The 22474-nt window shown below is 39.7% G+C and overlaps 1 protein-coding gene across 1 annotated transcript in view; it reads left to right on the top strand.

Annotated features, from left to right (window-relative positions):
* The window catches only part of celsr3 (cadherin, EGF LAG seven-pass G-type receptor 3), a 119551-nt gene that overhangs the window by 12466 nt on the left and 84611 nt on the right, over positions 1-22474 (top strand). The window contains exons 2-3 of the mRNA XM_039604686.1: positions 9819-10162; positions 13235-13523. Coding sequence (XP_039460620.1) covers positions 9819-10162; positions 13235-13523 — 633 coding nt within the window. The remainder of the gene's footprint in view (positions 1-9818; positions 10163-13234; positions 13524-22474) is intronic.

The following is a 22474-nucleotide window of genomic DNA, read 5'->3' as shown; positions in this document are numbered from 1 at the left end:
GGTAAGTGGCTACACCTGGAGCATTTTTCATTTGCATTTTGCTGGTTAAGCTCCTATCTGTTTCTCCATCTGCCGCTTGGAGGTGGGGGTGGATGTTGACTTGCAGAATTATTTGAAAAAACTGCACAAAAAATCCAGTGAAAAAGCGCTGATATGAACACTACATGATGTTGAAGTTGAAGCAATCACAGGTCTTCTACTGAGAGCATAGTTTCCACTACCTTTTCTCTTTACGTTAAAAGCTGAGTACCAGTAATTATAATTTAAAGCATTAGTGGGCATTCTCTCTACATGTGTTTCAATGATTGGCGTACATAAGTAAGCGTCACAGTTGTCCTTATTGTTGCCCCTACTGTGCTGAGTGGACCATTACTGCTGCACTATTACACCGCCCCACAGGAGCAATTGTTTGGAAAATTTAAATTTGGGATCTTTTCAGCTGACAGAAGGTCCTAACAGTGATAAGAGCAATGAAAAGCTCCAACAGACACACCCAACCGCAGGAGCTGACTTTAATAGGACAGCATGTGCAGCCATAATGTCACATTCCAAAAACAGCAAATTATTTAACATAAAAGCTGCACCGGGCAGTACCCACAAAGCTCTTTTTTACACCCTTCACTTATTCCCACTCAAACGTAACCTTTCTGTTTGTTGCACATCTGAGAGAAAGAGCTGAAAAAGACAGATGCGGGATAAATCTGCAGGATGGAGGACGATGGCTGCTGCTTCAAACAGCTGCTAACCAATGTCACGTCTGCATGTCAGGGAGGTCACTGCGGATTTCTTTATAAGTACAATAAGCATGAGGGGATGTACAAATGTGATATGGGCTAAAAAGCGAGACGTGTATGTGTATCTGGTTGAATGTAAAGGATTAGAGCTTCTGTTGTTAAAGGGCGGTTTAACCCATCATGCTGCTGATGGTGCTGCATGAGCTCGTGTGTTTGTGCGTGTTTTTTTCATGCTGTGTTCCACTTTACACTGAAAATAATGAGTGCCCAGACCTCAGGGGCGGAAAGGCTTTAACAAACAAACAGAGCGCAGAAATCAGCTGTCAAGCCAACGCCTGGGTGCATGTGATTGGTAATGATGCATACACCCTGTTGTTCACGCCTGTATTATTTTATCAGCATTAATATACGGGCTCCATCTATTTGCAGTTTTATTTGTGTGCGAGTGCCACTTTGCCCGTCCGTATTCTCGTGCGCGCCCTGGGAGGCAGAGTCATTACTTTTAGGTGACTGTGCTTCAGACGCTCTTTCCCGCGCTCTGTTAGCAACTTCAGAGAATTTATGTGTGTTCGAAAAGGGCACCATTTGTTCAGCAGCTACCGCGCCTATTTATTTTCCCGACCTGAGGGCATCTTACGCAGCTTAAAAAGTCCACACAATTTTTTTGTTACATAGCGTTTCGAAATTTCAGCCTGCCCTTGTATTTTGTTGGGGCTTTCTGAGGAGGGTGAACACGGAGGAGAGGGAGGAAAAAAGGGCAAACAGAGGGATGTGACAACACGGTGTGAAATGGGATTTAAACCCTTGTGGTTGTGAATACATGGGCTGTGAAGTAATGGGCTGAAGGCACCATGACAGCATTTAGCGTTTCGGAGATGTGGCATATGGCTTTTGTTCAGTGGAAATCCAATTTGAGTGTTTTGGGTGTTGCATGGTTGCTGTAATATATCTCCCCTTTTGGGTTTTTTCTTTTAATCTCAACTCCATTTACAGTATTGAGAGTGCATACAGTTTGAGCCAGACACTTAACAATGGCAGTGCTAATGCCATGTGTGAATGAATTAACCATGCGCGGATTTGAACGACTAACCTTGCCAGTGTCAGCGTTTGCACACATAGCCACAATGAAAATAAAGAGAAAAAATAAATATATCTCTGCATATACGTACGACACAATCCTCCATTCAAATTTCGCCTTTTAAAATGAATATTGTGTGTCCATCTGAAAGACATTAACTTAAATCAGTATATGCTAATGTAACTTAATGGTTGTTTTCTCTTTCAGTGGAAGTGGGAGGATTCTGAATGAGACATAAATTATTTAATCTAAATACAAAAGAATAGTTTACTTTTACAGCACGTTCAAATTCTTTAAGACATGTGGTCTAATATCCAGTGACTAAAACCATCAGCAAAATAGATATTACAGTACAGTACTGTGCAAAGGTCTCAAGCCACCCCTCACTTTTTTAATATATGGGTATCAGATGCAGTGACTCATTGAAATGTGCATGAAATTCAGAACTCTTCTTTGGATGTTTCTGCCTTTTGTTCTGTTCTCTGTCAAGATGATCACACACTGCTTCAATAATGTTGAGGTCCAAGCTCTTGGAGACCAATCCATGACTGATAGAGTTCTTTTGTGTGTTTTGGTATTCTTTTACTGTGTTTGGGATCATTGTCATTATGAAAAATGAAGCTGTTTTCAGTCAAACACTTTCCAGATGATATTGCATCTGGATAAAAACCTGATGATACTTTTCTGCTTTCATTATTCCATCAATTTTGACAAGATCTCCAACACCACTGGCTGAAATGCATCAGCAAACCATGAGAGATCCTCCACTGTGTTTTACAGATGGCTGTAGACACTCAGTGTTGCACCACTCTCTTGTCCTTTAAACCAAATTCATCACTCTATAAGACCCGTATGTGGTTAGTCTTGTCTGATCTGGCATACCTCTGCTTCTTAATTGACACCCTTCCACTGAGATCATTTCTGATGAAGCTTCAGTGAACAGTAGATAGATCACCAGAAAGGCCAGATGCTCAGGTCCTGGAGCTCTCAGGTGCTGCGTCACGTTTGCTGGATTCCTCAAATTTTTTTGAGGACACACTGCACACCAAGATATGCCAAAGATTTTTAGCCAATACATCTTTGAGAATCATCTTGTTGGTGCAATAATGTTCTACCTGTCAAATATCGTTTGCAGTTTCGATCAAAAAAATGAGATCAAATTATACTCTCATTTCTGTCAAACAAAAGCAGCCGAAGAATAACTTTGAAAAACGTCCAGCAAGCCTGGAGAACTACAGTATTGCTCAAGACCATGTTAAAAATTACCAGAGTTTTGCACAGTGCCCTATGTATCCGCATATTAACTCAGTGCAGTCTGTCGTACATACTTATATAAACTATAATATTCCCATTTCTTCACTATTATATTTTATATTCCCATCGACTTCTGCAGGATAACCAAGGCAACCCTCCAAAACACTTAACATCCCACTATAAAACTACAAAAGTATGTCACTGCTATTTCCATTTGCTTTTCAAAACTCCTGCGCGTTTTGTGATCTTTCTAAAAAAATAATGAAGTCCATCCGAGCAGTATCTCCAAACCTTTGGTGATGTGACTGTCCTCTTAAAGGAAAATGCCTGGGCTCTGCTTTGTGGCCTATCCTTCTGCCATGTGTAGCAGCTTTTAAAAATGCTTCTAGGACTGTTTTTTAACTCCAGCTGTGGGTTTCAATTGTACGCTACTTTGCAGACTATTTCCGTCCGGATTTCCAGGAAGCGAGCTCAGGATGCTCTGACATTCAAGATCCTTTGAGTGTGCTATTAGTCAGGCTACCTGGTGCAGTGAGATAGCACTGAACCCCTTCAACCCTTTGAAACGCTGGGGACCCACAAAGCATCTTAGAACCAGAGCACCGATCGGAGACCAGCCTCTCTTTCACGGTGTGTTCATGTTCAGGAATCCATGGGACCGCACTGATGATTTCTGATCAGTGTGTTTATTCTTAGAGCCTTTATGCACGCCATCCCCAAACTCTCCACCCTCTTTGAAGTGCAGACACACGAAGGGGGAAAACGTTGGCTCAAAGCCCAAAGGAGCCATGAGAGCTTGCAAACACATTTCCAAGTTGTTATTTACAAAATGCTTTGTTTTCCCATGGTCCGAAAGATGCCAAAATAACTCTCCATTTGTGGCGTTTTAAGTTTGGAGATTATAAATGTTTCATTGTTTCCATGCGAGCTAAAGTGCAGTGGCGTGAAGACATGGTGATGCATTAGTTATGACTTCCTGGCTTACGGGGGAAGATTACCTTTACTCACCTCTCACCAATAAATCCTGCTCCGTAACCAAGTGGAAGACACGAAGAGGATCAGTTCAAAATTACACATCAGGGTCACAGAGTTATGATGCCTCACATCTTAGAGTTGTGGGAGGAATTTAAAGGGCAGTAAGTCACTTGTGGTCAGGTTTGATAAACTGTTACTTTCACACAGCGGGTTGTGTCTGTTTACACTTTCTTTCTATCTTAAATTGAACTCGACATCAGTTCTGAATAGATGTCTTTAGTTGTAGAAGTCAGACTTGAGGTGAAGTAAAGAATTCAGACGTGGCAGAAATATTCTTTGACTCAAGACTCATTTGACTCAAACAGCCCAGATTTCGCACTCATTTATTAGCTGCAACTTTTTCACTTTAGTCAAACTCCAGTTAGGATGCCAGGTCACGTACCTGTGTATAGCTGACCTTACAGAAGGAGGTGATTAGTGAAACGACCCGGTCTGTCAGCACACGGGCATGGTTTGCTGTCTTAATAGGTCGTAACAGTCGTGCATGCTGAATTGCTGCTCTTTTCAAGCTCAGTATGTCTGTGTAGAGCGATGCGTGAAGAGCCTCGTGCTAAGTGCATGCTACCCAGATTATTTAAAGTAACGAGAAGGAGCCAAATGAAGATGTTTTCTGTGTACATTTATGTGTGTCTGGCAGGTTTAGCGCACAATGCATTGTCTGCTGGGGGGTTGATGCTAAAACCATCAAGACAAACAGGCAGTGGAAACATTGAGTGTTTCATTTGAGACTGTTAAATGATTTGTTGAGTTGTCAGATGTTCCTGTTTGAATGCCACTGTTGTCCCCAGTGGGCCAATGAAGGAGGTTCCTAGGAGGCGGTGAAAATATTCAGCGTGTCTGGCAGATGAAATTGTTTTTTTTTTCCTGTCAGAAAACATTTGAGAATACAGTTTGCAGGAGGCTAAAACGATATGACTATTACACACAAAGCAGTATGCCAACAAATAAAACAAATCAATCAGAGTCTTTGTGGTGCAAACTCACAGGTTCCCCATCAATATGATCAATAATAAAAGGGCATGAAGCAGCTGTGGAAAAAAGGTGAAAATATCAGATGAACAGTCACATGTATTCTCCTTCTTTGTTCAAAATTAGACATCTATTTTGTAGAGAATGTTTGTTCATTTCTTTTACTTTTGCCACTCCCTTTTTATTACCTGTGCCAGGAGGTTATGTTTTTCATAGCATATGCATGCGCGTGTGCGTGTCATCATTTCATTTCTTTGAACGCGAGATCTCAAGAAGTTTTAAATGAATTCTGTTTAAACTTCGTAAGGTTGTAGAGTGGGATCATGTTAACAATCCGTTAAAATTTGGTTTACATCCACCAAAGTCTTCAGGGTCAACGTGATTGATGATTTATTGGACAAAAACCCATTTAACCTAGAAACTATGATTCTTACAAGTGTGATGTGTATTGTCTACATATAGAAAGTACCATATAAGGATTTAAAATATGATGTCACATTTGACCTCTGACCTCTCCTTCAAGGTCAGTAGATTCATCTGATGTTTCTCACTGCCACTGTTTGTACTGACAACATATAGGAATATAGGGAATGTAAGAACTGTACTCAAAATTACGTCAACATGCTTTAACAGAACAAATAAAAGTCTGCATTTGCAAATGTTTTTTTTTTTTTTTACCGCACTTAAAGTATGTTGAAGAAGAACGTAAAAAACACAATGCTATTCCACTCCTCGGTGGAGGATTGTGCTCTTGGAGTGCTTCTTGTTAACAAATGTTTTGGGAAAGAGAAAAATCTGCCATGTCCTCACTTCCTGAAAGAGCAGTTTGAGTTTTAAGGTGATAATTAATAGCTGCTTTTTCTCATAGAATTAGATTGATAGCACTCCTAGGCTCACGGTGTAGTTTACAGATTTTGCAGTTGTTTTTTTTAACCTAATTAGTAAGCATTGGAAGAGCTGGAGTAGACATTGTTTAAACTTTGAACAGAACTCCGGGCCAGATTAGAATCCAGACATGACAGTCGAATCAGTTTTTCTCATCTTGCTCTCAGCAACACTCGCATTTTATCTGCTGGATACAAGACACCACTGAAAGCCCGTTCTCCGTGTTTGAGCAAGAGAAGCTTAAAGTTCATCACCTCATGTCACAGATGTCAAAGTTGGCTGTTGGACCAGGATTGGCTTCTAAACTAGTTGTAATGACACAAATCCTGCCCAAAGGTACATGGCTTAAAATCAGACTTTATAAGAGCCTGGATTAATTTAAAAAGGGTCTCCTGATGTCAGATGCTCAACATACGTCATGCTGAACAGCAATAGGGTGTGTGTGTGTGTCTATGTAAAAGAGAGATTGGGTACTACTCGAGCAGATTATCCTGGGTCTTTTCATAGATCCCTGTCTCATTTCAATGACAATGGGAGATCAGTGTCAATTAGTGCCGTGTCTTTGCATTGTGATCCGGAGAGGTGATAATAAAGCCGGGTTTTAGCCCCAGAAGACGAGGTGACATTTAATTACTTCACCTAATGTATCCTGTATGTACTGTACTCTATGACCGTATCAGTTTGATCCAAATGTGTTTCTTCGTGCGGATTATTTCCTCCTTATATTCTATTAAAATGTCCCCTACAGATTGTTTGCTAGGTTTGCTCCTCCGTCCCCTTCACAGAACCACTCTCCCCTCTGGCTGTTCATTTGTTATGATGGCCTCTGGATTTGAGTGTGTGTATGCGTGCATATGTGTGTGTGTCTGTGTGTGTGTTAGAGGTCAGTGGGGAGTGAGGCTCCTCATAATCCGGTAATCAAACCAGCTGCCACCAGACCCAACCCCCAGCCTCCATACATCCGTCTTTCCATTCTCTCTCGCTCTCGCTGTATGTCCTCCTGCATTTATTCCGTTCTTCTGACAGTTTTACGTTCTGCGTTTTTCTTCCTTTTGATGTCTTTTTTTTCACGTTAGGGAATCGCCAAATAACCATACATAAATCACAAATCTAAATAAAAGAATTAGATTTTTTTCCCCTTTTTAAAACTTAAATAAATTCAATTAATAGCATCCTGAAATATTTTTACCAAAGCATTAACAAAGATAAAGATTTGTGTTTATTTATAGTAGCGTAAACAAATAAAGCCATAATCTCTCCTGTTTTATTAATCCCTGGTTAAAAGCTCTCTCTCTCTCTCTCTTTTCCATTTCATTTTTCATTTTTTAATAAACCTTCTTCGCGCTCCTTCACCCTCCACCGCCTCTCTGTCCTCCTGCTCATGTCCATGTCACATCTTCCCTCTGTCTCTGTTCACCCCTCACCCTCCACCCATAATGCTCCTTTTTTCTCCCTTTCTTCATTTCATTCTTTCCTCTCATTTTTTTCGTGCATCTAAACCACCCGCGTATTGCTTTCTTATGCTTTTTTCCTTTCTGTTATTGCTCACTGTGTTCGTGTATATTTGTGTCCCTTTATGGCTTATTTGCCAGCTTGTTGCACCAAATTGCTTTACAGCATACAACACTGCCCAGCAATACATCCAGTATAGATTAAACACGCTTCGTGTCTGCGAATGAAATGGGTGTTTGCGAGGGCTGTGACCTGCTGCGCTTCCAATGAGCTCATTTTGTGGACTCCCAGTGAAAGGAGTGCCCTGTCGAATCTGTAACTAAAGCTGCGTGTGGGAAGAGGATGGAAACCTAACGCTTCCCTACATGAGAACTTTTCTCTTACTTAACTGTAACACATGATAATGAATTGCATCATCCTTACTAGAGACTAAAGTGGACCTCAGAGGATTCAGCACTTTTATGCTGCAAATCTCCTATCACCACGTCTTATGCCTGACATGTAGGTTCACAGATGATGACTACATTCACACATACAGCAATACAGAGTGTCTACAGCCATGCTGTTTGATCTTCAGGGCTGTAGTGGAAGTAAGAGGAGCAAAAAAGCAGCACTAAAATACTTTGTGTCATGCTGTCTCCACAGGATTAAGCAAGTGTCAGTGAAACGTAATGCAAAAAAAAAGAGTTTATGTGGAGCTGCTGCCCATGTTCATACTCAATGTATCTGCAACATATACGCTCATTGTATCAGATTTTTCATATTTGATGTTATGAATTTGCTTAAGCTTAGAAAGATTAGTGGTGCTGGTTAAATATTAAAGGCAACATTAATTATTAGACAAAATACCTTTGCTAAGGTGAGCTAAACCAAGGATTTTAATACAAAACACAGTGTGAGGCTTCTGTGCGTTGTATTTCTCACCAGTAGCACCACCATAAGTCAGTCATATTTTACCGTTCCCAGTACATGTAATCCAGTTGTTTCCTCCAGTGCTTACCTAGACAATAACAGCTGATCTGACTGCCAGGCCAGCCTATATCAGCAGCACTTCCTGTTTTTCCATGGGGCTCACTAATTTAAGTTGCTTAAGCTTCCCTGCAGTCGCTGTTGCCTGTGCTACTCACCTTCGCTCCAGCTCCTTTAATGCTATAACTGACTTAATCAGTGTCATATCGGTCGTCACAGATGCCTGCCTTCTTGTTTTTCCCCTGGGGTCCTCATGCTGCTGCCCCCCGCCTTTCCATCTTTGCATATTTATTTGTTGAAATTTTGTTATGGATAAAAAAATATATATTATTTATTACAATAATCCAACTTAGGTAAGCAGACTGCTATATTCAGGCTCCATAAACTCATTTTCTTGGAAGTAGACCATCATATATAATACTATTATAATACTGTATAACACTGTATAATATAGTATACTGTATATACTATATATATGTCATACAGTAGTAATTTATCTGTTAGATATCTGTGTGAGAAACTTTCAGTGAACCGCAAATGTAAAAGAAAGTGTAAATAATGTAATTATCTCATAGTAAGACTTAAATGTCGTTAAAATGTTAGAAATTAGGTTAATTTTAATTAAATTTTAAATATGTAAAGAAAAAGATGCAGTTAAACATTAACTGTAAACAATATCATAAAGAGTTTTATCTAAACAATCCAATGAATCCAGTGGATTCAATGCAATGTTCCTGCCTAGACATTAAGGACATTAAAGCTTCCTCCTTCTTATATGAGTTCTAATGTCACAATTCCAATATATTTTAAGGCAAATAAGGATTATTTATGCTTTTGCATTAGCTGTTTTTGCTTCACTCAGACCGTACTGTCATAAAGCTAGAATATTTTATATATTTTATATGTTGTCAAATCTACTTCCATTGACCAGCACCTCAAGGTAACCTTTGGTGTGAATGGACTGTAAACACCACTTTTGTTACATGAATATAAAACTAAAATGAACGCCACCTTTTATCAAGATCAGCCAATGAGCTTCAGTCCCAGTCCAGTGATAGAAAACGTAGTTTCTGTGGTATCATAGACACAGAAGCACTGGTAGTTTCAGTTACCTGTGACTTTCTCTCCCACGCTTAATCAATTTAAGTAACATAAAATTACATTAATGACATTCCGTTAACACGGTTGTGGCTACTTCCTGTTTTGTCTTTGCATTGGTGAATATCTCTGCTCTTCTGTATGTGTCTCTGTCGTTCCTCACCTCTTCCTCTGAAGCTTCCTCTCAGAGTCTTTCCTTTCACTCTGTGCCCCGTCCACATCCTGGTCACTTACTGTGCCACTCTGACTTTCTCTCTCTCTTTCTCTTTCCTTATAACCTGCAAGTTCCTCTTCTATCCGTTCACCTAACTGGCTGCCCTCTGCTTTCTTCTTCAACTCTTCAGATGGCGTCCACAGCATTTCGGCTCAGTGTGTTCTCCGCGTCCTCATTATCACAGAGGACATGTTGGGCAGCAGTGTCACTGTCCGCCTTCAGAACATGTCCCAGGAGCACTTCCTGTCACCACTGCTGGGAACCTTCTTGGAAGGTGTGTCCGCTGTTCTCTCAGTTCCCGTCGAGGATGTTTTCATCTTCAACATTCAGCCGGATCTGGATGCGGCACCCGGAGGAATCCTGAATGTCAGCTTCTCTGCCGCGTTGCCGGGCGGACATTTCTTTCCCTCTGAGGCCCTGGAGGAGCAGCTGTACCTGAACAGGCCGAGGCTGACGTCACTGACACAGATGGAGGTTAGTTCATGTGCAAAAAGACACACACAGAGGAATCACACCTCTGAGTGTCTGACTTTAACTCCTTCATCACATCACAAAGGCAAAAATGTTGGCAAGCATATAAATACCATTTAACTCTCCCATGTGGTGTTTCTCTGGTTCAAAGCATATTTTTGCTGTATTGAAAACAAGAATATTCTTTGAGATTAATGAATGTACCTTTAATAATACGAAGAGCCTTACACTCTTTCAGGCTGCACATGCACTGCATGAAATTATAGGAAGTCAGTTAATAAATATTAATCATTTATGAGGTATAACATTTAATATTTCTTGAAATTATTTATTTTAAAATGTATTGACTTATTAATTCACTTGATTAAAAAGAATGACAGTAAGCCTGTGTGACAGAGATTCCTTGGCTACACCTGTTTAACTGCACATTAATGGAAATATTGATTCAGCCAAACACATGGCAGCAACTTAATGAATTTACACATGCAGATATGTTCAACCCGACCTGTCAAAGTTCAAATCAAGCGTCTGAATGAGAAAGAAAGAAGATTTTAGTGACTTTTTAATGTGACATGGTTGTTTGTGCCAAATAGGCTGGTCTGAGTGGTTTACACTCTGATCTCCTGGGATTTTCCTACACAGCCATCGCTAGAGTTTATAAAGAATGGCCTGAAAAAGAGAAGATTTCCAGTGAGTGCCATTTGTGTGGGTGAAAAATGCCTTGTTGATGTCAGCGCTCACAAGACAACAGGGCAACAGTCAACTCAAATAATCACTTGTTGAAACCAAAGTATGCAGAAGAGCATCTCATCAAACCTTGAAGCAGATGGTCTACAGCAGCAGAATAACACCCTGGGTGCTACTCCTCTCAGCTAAGAGCAAGAAACTGAGGCTATAGTTTACATGGGCTCACCAAAAGTGGGCATTAGAAGACTGAAAAAATTGTGGTCTGGTCTGACGAGTCCCAATTTCTGTTGAAATATTTGGTGTAAACATGATCAAAACATGTTTTCATCCTGCCTTTCATCAGTGGTTCAGGCTGCTGGTGATAGTGTTTTTTTCCTTGGCACACTTCGGGACTCTCTGTACCAACCCAGCATCCTTTAAAGGCCTCGTCTGAGGGTTACTGACCATATCCATCCCTTTATGACCACAGTGTCCCCATCCTCTGATGGCTGTTTCCAGCAAGATAATGTTGATTGTCACAAAGCTCAAATCATCTCAAACTGGTTTCTTGAACATGACAGTGAGTTCACTGAACTCAAATAGCCTCCACATTCACTTTATGGATGTGCAGCCGGCATTGCTGCAGGAACTGTGTGATGCTGTCATGTCAATATGGAGTAATATCTCTGAGGAATGTTTCCAGCACTTTGTTGAATCAATGCAATGAAGAAGACAGCTCTGATAGCAAAAAAGTACTAGCAATGTGTAACTAATAAAGTGGCCTGTGAGTATACATCTGAGCTTGTTGGATGTGAACTAGTAATAACACAGTACAGCTTCCTGTGGCACATCAGCCATGTGACTTTACAGAACAATGAGCAAATATGACCATTAAATGTTCTCATGCATGAAATCAGGAACACCTGGACAAGCACATCAGTTATGTAATGTTTACACAACCCAAGGGAATCTCGCAGTAAGAGAGAGATAGACAGAAGCAGAAGGAAGAAGGTGAATCCAGAAGAAGAAAAGATTTATAAAGCGGTGGTGAGGGCAGAGTGCCTTTGACCTTATCTTAACAGGCACTGTCACACAAACACACATGCAAACAGGATCTTAGCTCTTAAGAAGACACAATCTAGTGAATATATCTGGTCCACTGGCCTTAACAGCAAGCAAAAGCTGTAAATACACTATTTGGGAAAGTGACTGGTTATGCAATGAAACAGCCCACTGCTGTCACTGTGTCCAAGGAAGCATGCTAAATGACTGATAGCTGGGGGGGGTTGACCTGTGAAAAGGTTACGATTGCTAGTATCAGGTAAATGAAGGTAATATTAATGTTGAAAGTAACTCTCCCCCCCAAAGAAAACCCCAATGTGATAATAAAATTACATTGTTTAAAATGGAATCAATAAAAGCATTCCCATTTTAAATATGCATGTCTAACATTTCTGAAGATTACTATTTTGTAGCAATCAAATGATAACCTACACCAGTCAGAAGTGTGAAGCCACCTAACAAGTCAGTCATTGAGAAGTTGCATGATGCAGCTCTTTCCCCAAACTACAGGTATAGACTTTCATAACCAGCCTATACACCATAGCAGAATTCAGAAGCAGGTGGGTTTACCTTACCTGCCTGCACATTTAGTGCTTTGGTTCATGTGCCGGTTTGACAGTAAGTATAATATAGTAAATAAACTTTTTGGGGTTTTTTTGATGCTCCTACCAGTATGACTGTGACAGTGCCTTACAGTAACATGTTTATATAGCCATGAGCATGTTTTAGTATTAGCTAGCATGCTAGCATTCAAAACATTAGCATGCTAGCATGTTTCATTTCTCCTAAAAAAAAGCATACATTTTTTTATTTCATATTATTATTTCTACCAGTAAAGGTAGCTGATGGTTGCTTAATTTGTTTTTATATAGCTTTTTCATTTTATGTATTTCCTCTTTTTCCCAAATGATACAAATTAAGTATAAGAAACTGTTTTGGCATCTTTCTTCACTTCATCATAACATGTTACAAATTCATTAAACTGTATCTATCTCCATCTATGTAATTGTTAAAAATGATACTTTTTAAAAGCTACTTTAATAATCATCAGGGAAATTTTTACGTAATTAACTTCAGTACTAGGTGCTGATAATATTTAATGTACTTTTAGTTTAGTTGGATTGTTATAGTGATGCTTTTACCTTGAAGATCTGAAGACTTTTTCCACCATTGCTGAAATAGATCACTGGAACACAAAAAGAAGAATGATTTCACCGCTTATAAATATTAAAATGTAACTTTATTATGTGTGATGAAAGAAACCCTGAGTGAGGACGCCTGAAAGTCTAAATTGAGACTATTCCTCACACTACACTGTATGTTATGTTTCCTCTGCTATTGCTCCAGGTTCTCCCGTTTGATGACAACGTGTGCTTGCGGGAGCCTTGCCAGAACTACATGAAGTGCATCTCAGTGCTGCGTTTCAACAGCTCTGCCCCCTTCATCTCCTCACCCTCCATCTTGTTCCGGCCCATCCACCCCATCGCAGGACTACGCTGCCGCTGCCCAGTGGGATTCACGGGTGATTACTGTGAGACAGAGATCAACCTGTGCTACTCCAACCCCTGTCTGAACGGAGGGGTGTGTGCCCGCAGAGAGGGAGGGTACACCTGTATCTGCCGCGAAGACTACACCGGTGAGTAGCGAGGGAGTGTGTGCGTGTGCTGTGTTTGAAAGCGTTTTGTGGAAAAGAGCAGGTGTAAAAGACTAAAATCAGTTTTTGTCTGACCAACAATGTGATATGTTCATACCGATGATAAACTGTGTGTTTCAAGAAACTGTAGAATAAACCAGGTTTATTATAAGGCTGAGTCATTTTTGCCTTGTCAGTTCAATTTAATAGAATTGATTTATATCTAACCAGCTTAGTCCTGATCACTCTTGTTGCTCACGTGCACCACACACTGTACACTCGACAGGGTATTTTTTTTTTTCAACTAATTGACATTTCCAGTGAGTCTGCTTTAATGAAGATGTGCTTGGAAAATGAGTGCAGGTCTTATTAGCAGTTCTTCTAGACCAAGCTTTGAGGGAAATCCTCAGAGGAAAGCTTTCATATGCTTGGTTATTATGATACAAAAACCAGACTGGGCAGTGTGGCCCACATTATCTCAATGCTTAAAAAGAAGCACTTTCATCTGCTTAAAAGTGGAAAATTCTACTGCAAATTACTGTTTAGGGTTTGCATGTTCCCATTGTGCCTGCATAGATTTCCATGAGGTACTCCAAGTTTCCTCCCACACTCAAACTTGTTAGCAATGATTCTAAATTGTAAAATTTGGACCCTGTATTGGCTCGAGCTTCTAAGTTCTTAATGAAGTGGTGAAGAAATTGATGAATAAACAGTCTGTGTTAAGGAAAGTCAGCTATTTATGACTTTCTTATCACTGTATCTTCTTTAATTTTGAATTATGCATGCAGTATTTCCTGTTTTATTTTGATAGTCTCTCGTCCTGTGTGCATAGAGTTGAGTTTGGCTTGCTCTGTCTTGTTAGTGAGTAATTAGTTACAGCTGTGTTCCCACCTGTGGTCCACCCTCTCGTTATCCTATGTGTGTAGTTAAGTCTTCAGTTTTTCTCTGTTCTTCGATGTCTCATCACAGTTTGCTGTGTGTTTCCATGTGTTCAGTGGTGTCTGTCGTTTGTTCCTCATTTCAAGTTCCTAGTTTCTCATTTTTGGAGTTTTATACTATTGTATTTCTTTAGTGTCTAGTAGTTAAAGCTGCCCCTTTTAGTTACCTCTTTGTTTCCGAGTCCTGCCTTTGGACCCTACCTCTGGCTACCACACAGCGCTTCCTTCTGGTGTGCAACAAGGTACTATTGATGTGCAAAGATTCACAGCTAGCTGTGAAATGAAGTAAATTCTCTGTTCTCCAATCGTCCAGAAGCATCTTCACAGCATCTTCTTCCTCTTTTTACTCTTGTTGCTCTCCCCCCAAACACATCTGGCCAATAAGCAAGCTCAATATTCTCACATGGTTTTTAGTGATGCATTTTGGTTCCACAGGGAAAAGCTACAAGTTTAGAAACTCGTCGACTGATCTTTTTGTTCAGTAGTATTCACAAAGTCACGGTGATCTTTCGAAAGTTTCAAACCTTCAAATGAAATGCTTTGATTTTTAAAGTTGGGTCATTATGAATACACATAATAATACAATGATCATAATGCATATATATAATAAACAAGCTGTAATGATAGGCTGGAGGCAGCATTTGTGTGTTCAGATTGTTTTATCTGCCTCTGTCATTGGTTTGAATGCAGTGGCCACAGATAAGAAGAGAGGTGTATTTTCAAAGGAAAAGAATGCAGTGGAGTGTGTCTTTGTGTGTTTGTCTACTTGTGTCTGATTCTAGCCTTTAATGCTGCGCTCTGAAAACTAAAACTGACTGTGTGCGTCTTTGTTCATGTCCCACACTGACTTCCGTTTTGATCTGTGCTGTTTTCACTCTTTTGTCATGTCGAGCTGAACAACATGAAAACACACACTCTGCCTCCTGGGAGAGCTTTCTCCTCCTCAGCCCTCTACCTGTTACTTAGTCTTTTATACTCACACATACAAACACACACATATTCACATGCACACATGCACGCTAGCGCCACTGCCACGCTTACCGTTTTTTAATCTGTTGCCTTTTCATACACACTCTAACACACACACATACACATTCTTTCTTACCTTTCCAATACACCGGACTCATTTCAACACGACTCCGATTTTTCCCGTCCCTTCATACTGCTGCATTGCTTCTGCTATTGAGTGGATGTGGGAGAGGGTAGAAGCTATGAATGTCAGCGTGTGTGTCTGGGGGATATTTCACATTGCCTTTTATTTCGAATCAAAAGAGAGCTGGGGGAGTGAAGCAACACTTTTCTTTCATGAGAGAGACAGAGTGTTTTCCGAACTCCCACCGAGGCAGACAGAAAAAAAAGAAAAAGAGATGAGCAGAGAGATAGGAAATGAGCAAAGGAGAAACGGAGGTAGAAAGAGACGTAGAGCGAGTGGGCGGGAGACAAAAAGTGGAGTATGATGAGAAAAGGGAAAGAGAGATGGAGGGAGGCAAGAAAGTTTAAGAAGTGAGGAGAAATTTGTAAAAGATGGATAAAAGGAACTTGAAGAAGAAGGAGAGGTATTAAAAGCGCAAGGAAGAGTAAAGATGTTTTTTATAGATCACTGGATTTCAGATGATACCAGAGAGAAATTGGTAATTGAAATGGAAATAGAAATTTCTGACAGTATGTGATCCATGCTTACAGCGTCCACAGGAGCAGAAAAAACATTTAAGTGAGGGAGCACAAGGTGGACAGAAAGAAATGACACAAAGTGTAAAAGATTGGATAGCAAAGAAGACAGCAGAGCTTAAAAGATGAAGGAAAAGAAGGAGGGGAGACGGCTATGGCAGCATAGTGAAAAATTAAGGAGATGGATGAGAATAACACGGACGAAGAGCTATAGGGGGAAAAAACAGAGAGGCATCTATGAGAGAGCGGGATAGAGCGGGGAAAGAGGGAGTGAAGGAAATCAGATGGATTCTGGGCAGTCATTGTTGTGCTTTTCCTGCGTAGGCGTCGGGTGTTACAGTGTCTCGACAATATCCCGGAGCTATTGGGAAGAGAAAAGAAGGAATACAACAACTAAACAGGGATGAATTGATTCCCAAACACTGAACTCTCCAGATATCTCCTGACTAAGTTTGTGCTACTGCTCATTTTTCATTTTTCCATCATGCCGTTATCTATCCCCCCATATGCTCTTTTGCAGCTTTGAATTGGGTTCCCTGAATATCTGTGGATTGCTCACAAAGGCAGGAGGTAAGCCCGAGGTTTTGACCGAGTCGGAAAACTTTCTTTTTCCATTGAGGGAGAAACTCAAAAGATCTGAGTCAGGTGTGATCTCTGAAGCATTGTGCTGTTTCTTCAGGGTAGGTGGAGCACAGTATGCCCATCACAAAGAGCATAAGCCGCATCTTTGTCATGATTGAGCATCTTCACCTCCTTCACCAATGAGGCAAGGTTTTCATAGTACATGTAACCTCAGGCTAACCTTTCTCTAAACTCCACATTTAACCTCGGGATAAGTCATACTTGACACTTTAAAGGCGGGTTACCGCTGCTTTTTACCCAAGCTGAGTAGAAAGGTTCACACTACCTTTGTGGTGCCAACTCCAGATCTACAGCACTAAGAAAAGTAGTGTGAAATACTGCATCAGCAGGGGTCATGTACTATTCAGCTGAGTACTGAATCCCCAGGGTTAGCCCGGGGTTTTAAATGAAACCGTGACACCCTATATGTTAAACCCCGTGGGTTAGAGTCAAGGATTAAAGAATTTTAGATTAAAAACAGGATTTTGTTTGGACTTTGCTGATTGGCCTTTTTCACAGAGGATCTTCAGGTATATCTAATAAAAGTAGTGAATCTCCTGCACCCAAGTTTGTCCTGTAACACGACCCTTTCAACCCAGTTTTACCACCTGTTTTCTTTTCTTACTGTTACATGTTAAAAATTCTTTGTGGAAAAGTATCAATGAACTTTCGTATATATTCATAGTCTCTTGTCCCAGTCTTGCCAATGCTACTTAGCTGCATGCACTACTCTGCCCCTCCCCCGAACACATGCATGGTGACCTCGAGGAAACAAACTAAAGGAGAAACCAGCACAATGACAAATTACTGCACAGTGCTGTAACCACACTGCATTGAAATTAAATAAAGGTCACACACCTTCTAACTACATAGAAAAACTTTCTCATTTCTTTCTTTTTTAATCAGATTTTTGGGGTTGACAAACAAATCTTTGCACGTCTATACCAGTGCCTGCCAAGCCAAAGGAAGGGGAAACACTCACAGGTCAATTTCAGGTTTAGGCAAGATTGTTTAGCTGTCTGCCATCATTGTTTACAGTGGCCCTCAGAGTTCAAATCCATTGCAATTCAAGAAAACACCAGCAAACAGAAAAAAGCTGCAAAAACGCACAAAACACAATAAAAGTAGAATAAAAGATAACCAAACTGTTTTTGGGGAGCCAATAATGTGACGGAACAGCTGCAGAAGTAACAAGCTAACAGTAAACGGCTAATAGCAAGCAAATATGTATCTGTAGTATTACATGAATTGTGATACTTTGTATCTTTTTCTCTCTCACACCACAGATGATCCATCTGTGCTTTTGCAGCGTTTATCTGTTTGCTGGTGAATCATTAACTGAGCCTTCTGAATACATTTGTGTTTCTAGAGAAGCGCCCCACATTTTTAACAACTAGCATTAGCATTTGAAATGCTAACCTCTGATTTATACCTCTCAAAACTAGGACCACATTTCCCATCAGCCTTCTGCAGATATCAAAGACCTTCTAATTTGAGCTTTAACAAACCTTTTCTGACCTGGGATCTGTGAACTTAAATAAAATGAGTTTAAAGTGGGAATAGAAAATTTTTCACCTAACTAGCAAATGGGTAAGCTTCTTTGTACCTGTCGTCCATTCAGATGTCTGTCTGGGGAATCCAACACATTTATGCTTTAAAATTCAAACTGCATGCTCCACAGACTGAATTGTGTGTGTCTGTTTTTCTATTTATTTATTTGTTGAATTACATTATTTCTTTTACCCTTTATAGTATTAAATGGTGCTCTTAAAAAAGATGACCGTCTGAGCATGAAGAGATGCAGGTGGTGGTGATAAAAAGTGCCACTAACTGAAGTAACTGAATGCTTTTTAAAGCTTTTACTTCTCTAATCACTTTTTCCAGGGTGACATATATAGCAAGGAAATTATAGTTCTTACCTTTACTTGTACAAAAAACTCAGCTGAAGCTCTGTGTTTCTTTTCATAAAAAATGTAATATTTCTTGCCTCGAGCATTCATTTCTTTGAAAAACATGCTAAGCTTACAGCGCTGACAGGGATGTGCAACAGTCATTAACCCTGAAAACAGGAAAAAGACCACAGCGGTATAAAGACAAGTTCCCGGTTCCCTTAAAGGCAGAGATAACAGCTGACTAAAAGAGCGGATATCTGATCCTCCTTACAAAGTGAAAGAAAAGACTCAGAAGCGATAAAGACAGATGCACATTATGCAGATTTAGTAAGATATACTACACCTCGGAGAGCTGGGAGATGCAAAGAGAAGAAGACAAAAAGAGAGAAATTGGCATGGCTGCAGACTAAATAAATTTGTGAAAAGATAAAATGGGGAGAGATAGCATACGTAGAAATTAAATCTCTTGGTTGTGGGGAAGCAGTTTGTATGTTAGATTGAGGAAATCTGAGAAACAGAAGAGGAGGGAAGTTGATGCGGTAGGCAGAGGAGAGATTAGTTTTGGGTGCGATAAAGAAGATATGCATGTTACACGGAGAAATTCAATCCAGCAGGCAGAGATGGAAACCAGAGCACACACTAAGAACAAATAGGCAATGTTTAAGCTTGTGAAGAATAATCTAAATGTATATGGAGGTTTTAGCTTTTTGTAAGTGGAGAAGGTTTAGAGAGAAAAAGAAATGGGATGAGGAGTCAGTGACTGAGAAAGAATGGGTTGCAGCAAGACTGAAGTTCAGGCTGTGAGACTAAATTAGCTTGAATTAGGAAAGAGAGAGAAAAAAGAAAGGGAGAATGAAGAGGAAAGGAATTAGTTTGGGGAATGAAATGAAGAGCTGAACATTTAATGCAGAAGAAGAGGGCAATGAAATTAATGTGTGTGAGACAAACTGGAAAGTATAGAGGATGTATAGAAGAGATATGAATTAAAGCAAATAATAAATATGGAACACCTCAAGCAAGAGAAAGAAAATTTAAGAAATGAAGTTGCAGACGAAGAGCAGACGTGCATGGTGCACATCTATCCTGCTGTATCATTGAAAGAAAATCAGTAATTCTCCTTAAATCACTTTGACAGAGCGCTTCATACGAAGAGAAATAATCCGTAATGTTGCACATTTTGAGGCTCAAGAACATTAACAGTGTGCATTAATTATCTTTGCTCATAGAGACCACTGTTCTAATTTGGTTTCTTGGTTATTATTGACACTTCTCATTATCTGCATCAAACTTAATTAACCACTTTTATACGCCGGTATAAATGCTGTTCCGATACTAGAGTTTCAAATTAAATAGGAAACTACTCATTACATTATAAAAATCTTTTATAGCTGTATTTTCTTAAAACATGAGAATTAAAACAATATAAACATTTACATCAATGATGGCACTGCTTTGGTTTTCTGATGTAGTGTAAGGTCGTCTGCCTTTGTTTCTCTCTAGTTATACATATTTCTCAGCTTCAAATTTAATATCGGTTTTTAGACACCAAGATGGACATTTGTTGCTGTTTATGTGAACAGTTTCTATACTCTGGGAAATAAATTTCAAACTGAAGGATGGCATGAGCACCAAAAACAGCTGTATGACTGGCCCCCTGTACAGCTGGCGTTCTACTGTCCTATATACCTGCTTACTGTATCACATATGCTGGGGGAGAAAGAGCCAAAAGAGGGTTTGCTGAAGAAGACCTAATCTAACCAGAATGCAAACTGAATTAACAATAGAGCTCACAAAAACAGTACACAAATTAAAATTTTATCAAAAGTCTGGTGTGAATTTTAAACCAACAATCTGTGGATTATTTTCTGAGGGGAACATTTAAGTGAAGCAGAAAAGATATTCACCTAACTCACTATACTCCAAAAGACAGAAGAGACTCAAAGTTAGCACAGACGACTAAAAAGCAATCCAAATGAAAACTAAATTAGTTTTAGAAAGATAAGACGCGACGTCAGACCCGACAAGGAAAACGAATTAGGTGTCAAAGACGAGGAGCTTTAACGATAAGACAAAGACAACATTTAAGGAAAAAACTGATGAGAGGTTGTAAAAGGTGGAATTAAGATCATTTACCACAATGGGGAGCAAAAAGGATATGGTGCTGAGTATTCTATAGAAAGATGGAGTTAAGAGAAAGAATACATCTGATAAAGAGGAGTTTTGAAAAGTTTCTGGAGAGGGTTAAACTGGGAGAAGAGAGCTTTGAGTTTTGTGGGGAAGATAAAACCAGGCTGGATGGGTGAGAGTGCAGGAGAGGGAGATAATGGCATAAGATGGATTATTCAGAGAGTGACATGTGTTTTAGAGGTCATTAATAGAATAAAAGTGTGTGTGTGTGTGTGTGTGTGTGTGTGTGTGTGTGTGTGTGTGTGTGTGTGTGTGTGTGTGTGTGTGTGTGTGTGTGTAAGTCAGAGGTAACAAAGAATAAAGTGTTTGCCAGAGCAATAAGACCAATTGGTTTCAGGAAAGAGTACAGATAGCACGGGAGGAAATAGAGGAAATAGAAACATATAAATACATAACATAATAGAGTAGGTGTAATGGAAATATGTGCATTAAATGGGGAAAAAAACACACTGCAGGGGATGTGATATGTGGAGTCGACTAGGCTAAATGCATTAAACAGTGTGAGAGGAAGGAAAAAGGAGGCTAAATTAGTTTTAGGAAGATAAGTTGGGGGGCAGGAGGTAAGAGGAGGAAGTTCACATATCTTGGATCCTCTCTGGTTTTACACATGTATATAAATAGTTGGGATTTCTTCATGTACTCATAAATGCATGGTTGACAGCTGTAATTCAAAATCATGTTTGGTGATTCGGGCATTTGCTTACTCTGTAAAGCGAGTGTGTATAGCGATGGTATTTTTAGGATCCTCTGAGTTTGTTGCCTGATCTGTTTGTACCATCAGTTTCTTTACATCACAGACCTTCACTTCAGTGGTCCATGCAAAAGTCTAGAAGCAATTATGTGGTTTAATGAATCAGTCTCACTATTGGGTACATTGATCATTTTCTACTTCACTACATAAAACTGATTTAGGTTCAAGCAAAATTTAATCTTGTATAAATCTTAGATTTTTACAGGTTCTTTACCTCACAAAATAAAGTGCCTAAAACAATTTGTATCTAAAATATAGCTGCAGCTATAACAATTATTTTAATACATAAATAATTGTTATATTAAAAATTGTGATCATTTGTCCCGTTTGCTTTTGAGCCCTGGAAATTGGGGCTTATTAATAGAAATGACTGTAATTCTTAAACTGTTATGCAATACCATGTTAAAACCAATAAATTCATGCTGAAAGTCTGCACTTCACAATTTGATTGTTTCATTTAAAACATACTGTAGTACTGCACCTATAAAAACAGAGGAAAAAAGAATAATGGTTCAAGTTCTACCTTACAGTACTACATTTATTTATATTTGGAAATGTATAATTTTATGAAACACAATTTATTGTGATAATTTGTCCATTTGCTTTTGAGCCCCTGGACAAATTAGCCACAGTGCTGCACCGTGTCGCCGGTGGTTAGCACTGTTGCCTCACAGCAAGAAGGTCGTGAGTTCAATCCCACCATCAGGTTGGGGGTCTTTCTGTGTGGAGTTTGCATGTTCTCTTTGGCTTCCTCCCACATTTCAAAGACATGCAGTTAGTGGGGATAGGTTAATTGAAAACTCTGAATTGCCCATAGGTGTCAATGTGAGTGCGATTGGTTGTCTGTGTCTGTATGTTAGCCCTGCGACAGACTGGCGACCTGTGCAGGGTGTACCC

This window comes from Oreochromis aureus, linkage group 20, assembly GCF_013358895.1.
Source record: "Oreochromis aureus strain Israel breed Guangdong linkage group 20, ZZ_aureus, whole genome shotgun sequence".
NCBI classification, from domain to species: Eukaryota; Metazoa; Chordata; class Actinopteri; order Cichliformes; family Cichlidae; genus Oreochromis; species Oreochromis aureus.
Note: the sequence above shows the minus strand (reverse complement) of the source record. Positions and strands in the feature narration are given on the sequence as shown.